This window comes from Pomacea canaliculata, linkage group LG3 (assembly GCF_003073045.1).
Source record: "Pomacea canaliculata isolate SZHN2017 linkage group LG3, ASM307304v1, whole genome shotgun sequence".
NCBI classification, from domain to species: domain Eukaryota; kingdom Metazoa; phylum Mollusca; class Gastropoda; order Architaenioglossa; family Ampullariidae; genus Pomacea; species Pomacea canaliculata.
The window spans coordinates 41,854,163-41,867,312 of record NC_037592.1 but is presented as its reverse complement, the minus strand read 5'-3'; the positions used below and the strand labels follow the sequence as shown (position 1 = coordinate 41,867,312).

General features: G+C 49.4%; 1 protein-coding gene across 1 annotated transcript in view; it reads left to right on the top strand.

The window, feature by feature from the left end:
• Nucleotides 1–2,188: 2,188 nt before the first annotated feature.
• Nucleotides 2,189–13,150, top strand: part of LOC112560364 (carbonic anhydrase-related protein 10-like) — a 39,594-nt gene continuing 28,632 nt past the window's right edge. Inside the window, exon 1 of the mRNA XM_025232186.1 lies at nucleotides 2,189–3,938. Coding sequence (XP_025087971.1) covers nucleotides 3,869–3,938 — 70 coding nt within the window. The 5' untranslated portion in view covers nucleotides 2,189–3,868. The remainder of the gene's footprint in view (nucleotides 3,939–13,150) is intronic.

Genomic DNA, 13,150 nt, shown 5'->3' with positions numbered 1-13,150 from the left:
ATCTTCCTTCTGTGTAGCTACCCGTGGCTACCAACTCCCATGATTCCCCGTGGCTCTCCTGCTGCTCCTCCCGTTATTTCCGGTAACTGCCCGTCGTTCACATGCCAAGACAAGCCGCCACAGCCATTACCATGGCGACAGTTGCCCGAGTTCATGTCAGAAGATAAGCAGCAGCTCACAAGGCAGACATCGCAGTGGTGGCCACGTGCTCAGGCAGCCAAAACCAAATTATCGGAATTATCGTCAAGGATACCGTTAAAGCGCTAAAAAATTAGAAAGTGGAGGAAGTCTGCCATGCCAGGGGAGGATAAGTGATAAAGGGAGGTAAGGGGTGGGGCACACTCGCACACCCACCTGTAGTCGGTAGGGTAGCCTCGTGATGACTGGGTGAGGTGGGGGAGCCTGGAGGTGTGAGGTGTAGTCAGGATGGAATGGATGTTCGTCAGAGAGGGTGGACACCTGAGATTTCCTCTCCACCTGCAGTCACTCGGGTGTGAACGCAGAATGATAACACACGTGTACGCGTCACTTGCAACAATCAAGGAAACCACCCGAGTTTTTATGAGATTAGTTATCAAAGTCTACAAGTAATTTCAAGAACTCAGAAAAACATATTTTTATAATCTAAAAAAATGTAATGATGCTGTACATTTTCTTTTGGAGAAAAAAATTTTGAACAACAGATTTATTTGAGTCTCTTTGCTTGTTGTCATGATTGACGACAAACAGTTTGTAAATAAACACGTTTGTCTAACAGTATTTAGTGAATGTGGACGATCACAGCTGCCTCTGGCATGGGCCAAACCTCCAGGCACTAAAAGTAGCAAAAGTAGGTTTTGATGGCGATCAGTTTCGAACCGCCGACACTTGTATTCTGTCTTTACAGTGTGACTGGGCAGTCAACACAAACATGTTCAAACACGCTCCACTAACTGACAGGTGTTCACATTAACGCCCTGAATGTTTGGGTGGCGACAGAGAGGAACACAGACTGTCCCCGCTTACACCCGGTCACGTGGCTGTGTGCACGCGATCACAACGTCACGCTGGTGCTCAGGGCGCGTGCTGATGACGTCAACCTGTAAACAATGACGAGCGGCGCCATCGCGTGTAGACGACGACTACAACCCGCCACAAAGGTCACACGCCGCACAGACACACAGCAAACACCTGATTGTTTGTTTTTGTTTTTCATTTTGTGACAGAGTCTGGAGGCCATACTGCCAGCAGCCTAGCAACGACTGGATGGTGATGTACCGTAGTTACACCTTTGTAGGTGTGTACATGTGTAATAAGAAGTGTTGATGTGTAATGTGCTGTCCACATGTACTGTGCTGTGCCAGTAGCTGCACACAGTGCGGTAATATTTTGCAGTTTATACGACAGATGATGGTCCTACCCTGTGTGCAAGCTCAGTATAAACACTTTTCCTCTCACCAAAGCTGACGTGTACACGGGTAGAGCAGGTAAAACTGTTTTATAAACTGTCATCACAGCCTTGTGTTTAAGGCTTAATTAGCGAGAATTAATGAGTGTGATATGTGGCCCCCACTCGGGGGGTCTTTTATTGCTTGAAGGCTTTGATAACAGTGTTCCGGTAAACAGTCACGAGCAGCACCCATACATCAAACACAAAATCTTGCGACAAGGTGCGAGGAGAACGGGGTGGGTGTGAGTTAGGGGTGGGTGTGTGAGAGCAGGAAGGCAGTGTGGACACTGCACTCAACTGCGCATTCAGTAAAGTTAGTACGGCAAAATTATCTACACGATGTATATTCTCTAAAGGTCAGTCTACTTTACACAGTGAAGGTTGTAGGTCGAGAAGCTGTTAAAGACTTGCAAAAGCTTCTTGGTGCAAGAGTACGCGCGCACACACACACACACAAACACACACTCGCATACAAATACACCAACACACACTCACTTTCAGCTTTGGAGGGACTGTAGAGGGATAAAGTCGGAGGATGTTTGTAACTGAAGCATTTTGTCCATTAGCCAGAAGAGGGAGAAACTGTTTGTGTTGTCCTGTCGTTGCTGGCACAAAGGGCGCGCGGCCAACAAGCTGAAGGTGGGGGGACTGGGAGGTGGGTTGGCACTCAGCACTTTCTTTCTCTCAAATCGCAAACTGCGAGCAGCACAGCACCTCCCAGTCTCCCACCTCTCCCCACCCTGTGACCAGTGGGAGGTGGCCAGGCGGCGGGTGCACGACGACGGCCCCAGCACCGCGAGCAGACGACGGAGTGCGCGCTGCCGTGGATGGTGGTGAGAGATGCCGGGGCAGATAAAGGGGCGGAACCTTCACACTCGCCGCTGATGAGCTGATGTGAGGAGCACAGGTAGTCCACAAGTTGACAACATTTGTGGGGAGGAACAGATGTTAGGACATCAGTGTCTCGCAACATCTACATCACAACTGTTCTCTCCTCCCGCGGCTGCGGACTGATGTTGACAAACACTTGACTGACACACGGACTGTGATGGTCGTCTGACTGGTGCCAACATTCTCAGGTAAACCAATAGAGCTGAGGAGGGATTAGTCCAAGTGAGTGACATAATTCTCACCACAGGGGATTATTTACAGAGAACCTAACCGTGAAAAACATCCGCCGGCCCCTCACTGGACCTTGGCACTCACTGGGAGGACAAATAAAATGTTGTGGTGTCTCGATGTGACAGCCGTGTGATTGTCGCTCGTGTGATGAATATTTCCCAGCTACCAGCTGTGAGCAATTGTTTGTGAGCAAGAGCCGCCAGACATCGAACATCCAAGAATTTAGGAGAAACCCACTTTGGCAGTTTGTGAAAGGAGGAAGAGCCGACAGGCCACCGTACATCACTCGTTCACATTGTGTTCACTGTTTGTGTGCGGGGAGGAGGCGACCCCCTGGTACCCTGGGTTCAATGACATCGTGAAGTGAGGGGCTGATACATCGTATGTAGGGTGGTAGGGGGGTGGAGCACATCCACCCAGTCGTCAATGCAGTGACAGCTTCTTCATCTTCCCACAATCGTTGGGGCGGCGGTGATGTTCTCGTCGGGCGGAGGTGAGCTGATCAAATGTTGCTGCGCTCCTCTCTTCCAGTGAACAGGGACCGGGGGTGTGCCAGGACTGCCCTCCCCACGGTGTCCCTCGCACCATCCTCCCCTCACACTTGGCAAACTGGCTTCTTGTAGTTTTTATTCTTTCCCGAGAAGTCAGCCCGAGGTATGACAAGCTCACTCGCGACGCGGGGATATCAAGAAAAAAAAAAAAGGAAAAAAGAATAAAGATCCAGCGATGTCTTATTGAATGTTTCCTGTCATCAGACAGTTCGGAGCCTGGCGTCCATACCAGAGCTGCCTCTTCTCCTCATTCTAGCAACTTCCACTAAAGTGCAGATTTCGGTTGGGGAAACCGTTGTAAAGCTGTAAGAAAAGTGTAGACGTTGACATGAAGTGTCGTTGTGTGTTGACTACAGTGGTGAGGGACGGCAGGTGACTGAGCCTGTGACACACCATCCACACCATCAGAATAAATACTTTCAGCCCATCAGTTCATGTCGGATTTGAGGAGGGTGATCAAGAAAGCTTATCGACAGACTTTTTCCCCCGAGGGAGGCACACCCATGTTTTGCCCGCTGAGCCACGTGCGCGGGTTGTGACGGAGGTTGTCGCCAACCTGCTGAGCGACACTTTATTGAAGGACAGGTGTGAAGGCAGAGACAATGGGACTGAGTGAACTGAGCAAAACACAGTACAGCGACTAGTCAGTAGGAGACAGGAGTGAGCGCAGTTCATTGCTGAACGTTCACTCGCGTGCACAAAGGTCAAAGGCTGCGAAGTGCATCCACCTCTGGGTATCGCTACCTACCCGTCTGGATCGACAAGCATGTTGCGGGTAGGACCTCGTACCTTTGCGCTGCTGCTGCACATTGCAACCCTCCATCCTACAATGCAAGGTGAGAAGGTGTGTGTGTGAGAGAGAGAGAGCTATTAGATAAGGTTTAGTTAGCAACATCCCGAGGGAATCGGTCTGACCAACTGGTCAACGTGTGTCCCACTGTTTGTACAAAAACTGACGATTGCCACCTCAACACATACACCGCCCACCCGTTACCGGTCCAAAAAGTTCACACCCTTGGTGACAGAAGGTCTCTTGAAAAGGTGTTTTAAAAACCTGTAAAATGCAATGAGTAAAGTAGTAGAAGACCCTACACATGATCCTTATAGGTTGTGTCACGTGACGTGTTACGGGTGTTACAGTACACCCGATACACCAATCAGGGTGCCTGTCACGCGCTTGTCACGTGCTAACACACGTGGGTAGTAAACAGTGTGACGTTGGTCTGTGAAGACCACAGCAACCACCGCCATGTTTGTGTCTGTAGAGGGAGACATGGCAACGCTGTCTGTGAGTTTATCTCGCCTGCCACCCGTCATCTACATAATGACACAAGACGTGGCACTGGTGTAACGCCCTTGTGACTGTTACAACAGACATGGAGACTGCGCTCTGGATGTTCCAGCAGACGAACACTGTCCTGGTGCCGACCGCCGGACACATGGACAGCAAGAAACGAGCGAGCAAGTCGTGTCACCACGTGACTAGTGACGTCACGGCGTGCGACCTGATTATAGGACAATCAACTAATTACTACCCAGGCTGTCACCTGTAAAAACATTAACACGTTTACTGACCTCTGACACCAAGATGGACCACTGAACTATCAGCGCTAAGAAAACACGAGTTGGACAGCCGAATCATTAGCGCTTTCTAGGGTGGAACGCTAAAATATTACGGGTAGTCTTACGAGAAGTCTGACCACTCGGGTTGTCAGGTGAAACTGTCGTGTTGATCTCACCAACGACTGAGGTTTACACGTTGCCAGCAAAATGGCGGCCAGATCCCGTCGTCAGCAGCCAGCCACCAGCAACTCGTCCTTCACCCACCAAGAGCTGGCACACGGTCAGGTGAAGGTCGGGTACCATTAGTAGCAACAGAGAGCGCAAGTAGCCAGGTGAGCTTATCTCCCCTGTCACAGCCTGGCGCCAGGGGGCGTCGTGTTGGCGCCAGCAGTTGCGAGAGTTGCTCTCATTATCGCGGGCAGTAAAAGCTGTGATGATGCTTGTCCTGACCACCCGATGACGTCAGCTCCCACCCGCCCAGGCTACCCTCAGCCCCTGTAGACGAGAGACCTCGCAGTCGGGTGCACGCGGGTCAAAGTGCTTCGCTCTGTGAACCCCGACCTTGAAGAACTGGGACATAAAAAGGCAGCCGACATTTTTCATCTCACGTAGATGAGAAACACGATGTGTGTGACGAGGTCTCCTGACCTCTCTACAACACTCCTTCACGACGGTTTAGTGGTCGTTGAAGTCAGACCCGCGCCGCATCAAACTTTGTAATTACAACATAAATTCAAGGCATGAAACATATTTCCCATCAGGCAGACACTGGCAGCGCCACCTGACGCTTTTATCGCCGGGAGGTGGTCTGCACGTGAAGACCGCGATGAGCACTCAGCGCACCACTACCGAGGGCTGACGACGTGCCGAGCTCATGGCGGACTGGGAGTCGTTGCCAGGCTAGTTATGGTCTCCACGTTTCTCTTTATTCCAACATTTCTCTTTATTCCCACATTTCTCTTTAAACAACCGTGTCAGCAGCTCGCTCTGCGGGAAGTAAGACATGAACATTTGTGGTCCATGCCTCACTGTCTCGGGTTTCGGTTTAGTGGAGAAAGATGGCGAAATGTCTGTCATTCTTGATGATTGGTTACAAGGTATAGCGAGTTCAAATATCGCTTTTCCCTTCTTCCTACCAGCACACACACACACACACACACACACACACACACACACACACACACACACACACACACACACACACACACACACACACACACACACACACACACACGACATGCATGCGCGCGACAAAGCAGACACCAGAAGCTCGAACATCGAATGTTCTGAAGTAATTTCGCGGTTTGTTTCTCGTTAACCTCATCGTCTGTATTAGCGAAGGAGTTCTTTAATTTTGTTAGCCCGGACATGAGTTTAAAAATTATTTCCTGATGAAAGATGCTGTCAAACTCCACCTAGTGAGTTGGAAAAGAAGAAAAACTACCCCCCGCTCGTCTCACAGGTCAGGTTGCGGCCTCACGTGCGAGAATAACGGACCTGGCGAGACTCTCGCTTCACAAATTTGAGTTTTCTTCCAAAAAACAACTCATGGCTGCTGATTTGTATATCTTACAGGCGACTGCTTGTCTTTGATTTGCTGGGTGTAGAGAAGGATGCTGTGAAAGGACCTTAATGACTTGCACGACTCCTTGCAATGAAGAGAAAAGCTCTGGCGGCCATTCCCCGCCGCTGTGTGGAGGTTGCATGCTGTGGAGGGACCGCCTGCCTCCTGTAAATCATTTCATTTATTTCTGTGTGTGCTGGCGCTGTCAGAGAGCAGCTGTGAGAACTATCGGGGCTTGGGGGACAGTTGCTACAGCCGCCCTGTCACTACCCGGTGCCGGCCTGCGTCTTTCAACCTCCATCTGTCTTTCCAACGGTCCTTTGCTTTATTTGCTGCTGGCAGCAGGGAGGAGGGGGCAGGTAGGGGCACCAGTCTTGGTGGGGCTGTGCACTGGTGTGCATGCGGTTGTCGTGAAGAAAAGGCTGTAATCTCGCTGCACTTCTACCATGTCAGGTTCACTTCAAACATCAGGTACACGGGTACAGACAGTTCTTTGTCGGATCAGTGAATGTCGGAATCTGTCCTTTGCTGGGGGAAGGACCGTCAACAGCTTGTCCTCACTTGTTGGTCTGTCGGGTATGTGAGCGACATCAGAAACCCTCTTTTCCACTTTTTCGGGTATTTTAGGTTCTACCCCGACTAGTCGCTCTGTATTTCGCTCTGCTTATATTTGTTCATTGGGGTGTTTGTCTGTACAGCCGACAATGGGGTAACAGGATCGTTTCCCTGTCCACCTACACAGCGACAGTTTTTAAAACTGAGACAAGTGACGTCATCAGTCATAACAGATGCTGCATGTTCACACCTCTCCTCTCTTCATCTCTTCAGTTTCAACAAATTCCCGAGCGCTTCACGTTCGAACAAAAAATGTTTAATGGATTTGAGAGGTCACTGACCCTCGAGGACCTTGTCGCTTCCTCCCGGACCCGCCTGTCAGTCAGCACGGGTAGCGGTCCTCGCAGACTTTCTGATGCCGACATCAGCAGCAGCCTCCCCTGGCCTCACTCAATGCAGGTCGCTATGTCATGACCAGCGGGTGTCTCACATCATCGCCATTTCTCATATCATCGCCAGTCTCAACATCATCGCCAGGCTTTCACATCATCTCGAGTCTATCGCGGGTGGTCGCCTTCTGTCGGAAGAACACTGTTTGCCGAGTCCCTTGTAACCTTTAACCTTCTGCATTTACAAGCCCGTGTTCTGCTGCTCACGTGTTCTTGTACGGCTGGTGAACAAGCTGAACTGTTCACTGCTCATTAAAATAAGTTATTGATATTAATTATTTAATTAGTTTGAGTATTATATGTATAAATTAATATGATGTTCTTGCATGCCTGTATGTAAAGCGCCTTGAGACTGACTGATGCTGGAAAAAGACGTTATACACATGTGATGATCATGATGATTATTATGATTGTTATTGTGATTACCTGTACTTGTTTGTTGCTCATTGTCTGTAGTCGTGCAATGACCCCCACTATTGCTGCAGTAGTACTGTGTAATACTTGTAGTATTGCTAGTGTTTGTATGTGTGTTGTTGTTGCTAGTATGAGGTGCATGAACTACTCCTGGACAGTTTAGTTCGTGAAGTTTCTCCCAGGCAATGCGCATCCATCTGCTGCAATTCCTTGCGAGCCACAAACCACGTCAGTCCTCGTTATTACCCATTGAACCTCTGACCTCTGACCCCTCTGTTACCACTAAGCTCTTACGCTGTAGACATGTCTGTAGACGTCTAGAGTGGGTGATTATACACGAGACATTTCTGGGTGAGATGAAAGTGTCGTGGCGGGTGTCGATGGTGAGGAGGAGGTGATGCCATGGAGCTGTGCAGTCTCAGGCCGAGCGGTGCGGCGGCGGAGGATCAAAGCGCGTCTGGCTGCCGAGGGTCTCAGGCTCCGGCACGTCCTGGCGATGCTAAGTCCATCAGAGTCCAACTGCAACCTCATAACGGCTCTCCAACAAAATAGGAAGCTGCTCATTTCCGCATCAGCGCTGTCTGGCAACTGTCAGGGGAGACAACGCACCGCCACGTGGGGGTGTGGAAGGTGGGTCGGTGATGGGTGGGGAGGAGGAGAGAGTTTTATAGTGGTTGTAATGAAGATTGGTGTGCACTGTGGTGAACTGTCTCAGTCCGTGTCAGCTGTGTGACAAGTGTCATGTGTACAAACTGCATGTCATGACATCTGTAAGACATCAAAGACGTTTAGTGACAAGCAGCAATGGCGGAGCTGCTTTCTCTAACGACTGACAACGACAGCAGCTTTATTTTCTCATATACACAGGTCACGACAACAGCGGTGTTATGTATTTTATATTGGTCACGACAGCAGCTTTATTATCTCTTATACACAGACAGCTGGGTGTGGTGCTCACCACAATGGTTTTCACTAGGGAAGCTCTGCCTGAACAGCACAACAAACAAGTGCACTATACACTCCTTAGTCACAATTATATTTTGTGTGTGTGTACGTGTGTGTACGTGTGTGTGTGTACGTGTGTGTGTACTGGGATGTTCTGCTCTCATGCACTCGCAGTTCAAATCGCAATCATTTCAACATGTGTTCAAGAGACCTGGGTACCGCTGTGTTGAGTGATGTGAAGTCTGTGATGTCTGTGATGTCTGTGATGTCTGTGATGATGTTTTGTACATAACTGTCCACATGGCAGCAACATGACGACTGTGAAGTGTAGTCACACCCTAATGTACACTGATGATATTTTGCTGGTAGAATTGTGTAAAACTCACAGCCATCACTCGGTGCCAGTGTGTCGGTGCCGTGGCTGCTGCTGTCTGTCCTGTAGAGGGAGGAGGACAGACTGCGGGAGGCTCAGTCGCCATTTATCTTGTTGTTTGTTGTGTACACACATCTTACGTGGCTCCTAGACATGTGTACACTACACTCAGAGTAAACTCCGGTTTTTCTAATTGATGACAAGGGTCGCCATCTGTTAAAAGTCTACAAGTGTTGGCCACGTGACCTGCAGGGTCATCGTTGATGACGTGGATGACAGACCTTCTGTCAACAGATGTTTGTAGTTGGATGACAAAACTCTGTCGAGTGTAAACTGCTCGCCTCGTTACTGGAGTTGTTTGTTTACCTCGTGTCCACCTGATTGTGAGTGATTTGTAAACAGTGATAGCATCCTGTTCTCGTGTCACCACGAGGCGTAGCGGGTCTGTCCGTCACACATCGGGCTCCCCCGCGGTCACGTGATCACCTGGCGAGGTGTGAGTGAAGACTGACATATCAACATCTCAAGACTCAAACATTCTGTCTATCCACAAACATGATGGAGTGACATTAGATGTCATTCAACAGACAATGAAGACCTCGTCACTTCCTGGTGAATAAAAGTTGAGAGGAAATGAACTTCAGTGGGTGGCCTTCACCCTGAGGTGACTGCTGTCCATGTCCTGCTGTCTTCCTGTCTTCTTCGTGGATTTTGTGTTGGTGTCGACTGAGCCGCGGTTTTTTTGTTTTTCTTGTTTGTTTTTTTTAGTTTCGAAAACCCTTTGCTGGAACGATGTTCACCTTCCTCCGAGATAAAATGTTGTTTAAAAAAACAGGAAATTCTGCTCAGTGGGTTTTTGTGCGATTTGTATTGTTTCACACTCGGAGAGAGAGCCACCACTATTGTCTAGTTCCCACTAAGAAAGAGCGAGAGAAAAAAAAACCTCGCCAATCTTGTGTATTTTACAACAAGAGAGAAAGAAAAAAAGCCATCAATTGTGTACTTGACACTGAGAGGGAGACAAAGCCACCAACATTGTGTTTCTCACTAAGAGAGGGAAAGAGAAAGAAAGCCATCAGTACTGTGTCACACTAAGAGAGAGAGAGAGAAATGGAGAGAGAGAGAGAAAGTCCCACCTGTACTGTGTATGTCAGAAGCAATGTTTCATTTGTTGAGGTCAAAGATCACACAGGTGATGTATTTCATGCTTTGTACTCACACATCGTACAGACAGCACCTACTGTAGGTATCCCACAATACCCACCTTGAAGTCTGGGTGATACCAGTGTGTTTGTGCATGGCATAAAATACCAAAAACAAGTGTTTGTGTGTGTGTGTGATTGCCCTGTCTGTAGCCTCTGCCCTAGGCCACGTGTGTGCGTGTATGTCGGTGTGCTCAAGTGTGTGAGGAGCGAGGTCACACACAATGGGGCGACACACAGACACACACAAACACACAAACACCAAGATAAACACGGACAGTAAGCAGCACATGTCCTGTTCCCCTTCATTTCGTGATCATCGATCAGGAGACAAGCCTCAGAGAAATTTCTAGAACAACAGCTGCAATGGGAGGCAGCGATTGTCAATTATTTATTTTAACAAGTTTCGTGTTTAGTCAGACCGACACCCGACAGCGGACATCAGTTATCAGCCGACATCACCATTGTTCACCATCTTCACGACCGGCGACGGAGACAGAGAAAGAAGAAGAATGAAGGAGGGAGAAGGAGGTTGCTGTTGGTGTTGAAGTCGCTGCAGCATGTCGCGTGCAGCTGACGTCTCAGTCGCAGATCGTTGATGGCGCGTGGGCCGAGTGTTGATGGAGTGGCGGCGATGTGTCCTCGTGCAGCGGCTCGCATCTTGTTGCTGCTCCCACCCCCGGGTCCTGTGGCTGCCGGTCCCAACTGCCGCGCCGTCATTTCATTAACTGAATTCAACCCCCGACGCGTGTTTGTCAACGGCACACAGGCCGCCATTTGCCGGCAGTTTGCACACTTGAGTTTCAACAATGAGGTGGAGGGAGTTCGATAACTCCAGTCCTTTGATGTCCTGAATGCAATAACCTCCCTTCTTTATGAGACACGTGTTGAATGGACTTCCTGCTCGTCTGCTGCCTGCGGCACCCTTGCCGCCTTTGTTGATACGCTGACGTCACTTCCGGCACAGACACGTGGGGAAAATGCCCGCTAGTCACGTGGGCAGCTTGCCAAGGTAGGCACCTGCACCAGGTGATCAGAGGAGCAGCACCCTGCATAGTGCGGGTGTACACAGGACTGGCCTGGCACTGCAGTTTGTGTGACGGGTGCCACGGTTTGTCAACGTCATCAAGGTGTGTTTGGTCACAGGTAGACAGCTCGTGGAGACTAGCGACACGTTACCTGGACACACCTGATCATGAAGTTTTTGTTTTCTCACTTTCATTTATCAGTTCAATCTGATGCTGGTACTTTCACACCAAGCAGCTGACAGGCGAGCTGGTGATTGCTTTCTGGGTGTTATCGCTTATATTCACCATCCAGTATCGTCCTAATTCAGCCAATCTTGATTAAAAACGAGCAGAAAACTGGGTCAAGACCGTTAATGGTGCTGGTGGAGGTGCCCGGCGCTGACGTCAGGAGAAGCACAACCATGACGTCACAACGGCGTCCGACATCTTTGTTGACTGTTTGTCCCGCAGCACGAGGTCTGCACGGTCTGCATCACCTCAGTGAACTCAGTCCGACATGTTAGCGAAACTAAAGGCTGCACTCCACCCTCGCTTGTGTTTGCTTACCTCCAACTCTCTTCACGCATCGGGGTAGATGTTGATGTGTATCGACAGGCAGGAGAATCACTTTTATCTTATACATCCATTCACAAACGAACGCACAAGCGACATAGAATGTGAATACACACACACACACGAGCACGCTCTACACGCGTGTTGTCTAAGAAAGAGAATTATGTTGTGTATGTGTGTGTGTGTCTGTCTGTGTGCCTGCGTGCGCACTTTCACTGAGAAAGTTGAGTTTGTGATCTTAAAGTGGACACGGGATGGCGCTACTAGCAGACATAAAAAGCACCTGACGGCTCCACAGAGGTAGAGGGGTGAGTCCAGCAGCAGACAGGGGCAAAGTGAGGGAGTGACAGAGAGACACAGTGAGATTAGGAGACAGAAGGAGATAGTTGGAGAGACAGAGAAGGAGAAAGCAAGCAGCGGGACAGAGTGATAGAGGGAGAGATAAAGCCCCGTAAGAGCACTTGTGAAAGTTTGAAAAGTGATGATTGTCAGATGGACAGACGTATTTCCCAGTGGCATGATACTTTACTTCCGGTAATCTGTCTAATGGAGGCCAACCTGCCGACAAGCTTCCGTCTTCCGACTAACGCGCGGCTCCACAGGAAGTATCTGGTTTGGAGTTGTCTCCTCCAGGAGGGACTCCAGTAAATACAGTTTCTCAAACCTTCATGTCCCACAAGGAGGTCCACAGCTTCACGCCGTCTGCTGCAGACATGTCGTCAGCTTCACATTCACATTCACACAGCTTCCTTCCACACTCCTAGATACTTCCACACTCCTAGATACCTCCACACTCCTACCAGTCTGTATCCACACCATCAGCTGTCCACACACCAGTCTGTATCCACATCGTCTCTGCTGACTGCACCAGTCGGAAGCTCTCGTAGTATCATCCTCTCACTTCCTGTGTTTTAGCTCCGTGGCTGAACATTGGCCTGACATCACCTTGTATGACACTGACAGTCATCACCTTGTATGACACTGACAGTCATCACCTTGTATGACACTGACAGATCACCTTGTATGACACTGACAGTCATCATCGTGTATGACACTGACACACCGACGTTCAACAGCTGTCCAGGAAGTGACGTTTTAAAGGTCGAGCCTTTTGTCGGTCGTTCATCTTTGACGAGGGCGACAACATCCCAGGGGTGTCGGCGGGGCCTCGGTGAACTCGTCAACCGACGATGAAGGTGATTTTTAAAAATGCATTAGGATGATTTACATGATTCACATCGCGATGTCGACAGCTGATACTTGTGTGTTCACTTGAAACTGTCGACATGGCCACCTGCCAGACGACTGACCTGACTGGATTACAAGGTTTCTTACTGAGTGATTCCTAAGTTCAGTTGCAAGCCACAGACAGTTGCACAGACCGACTTCAGAAAGTATAAATT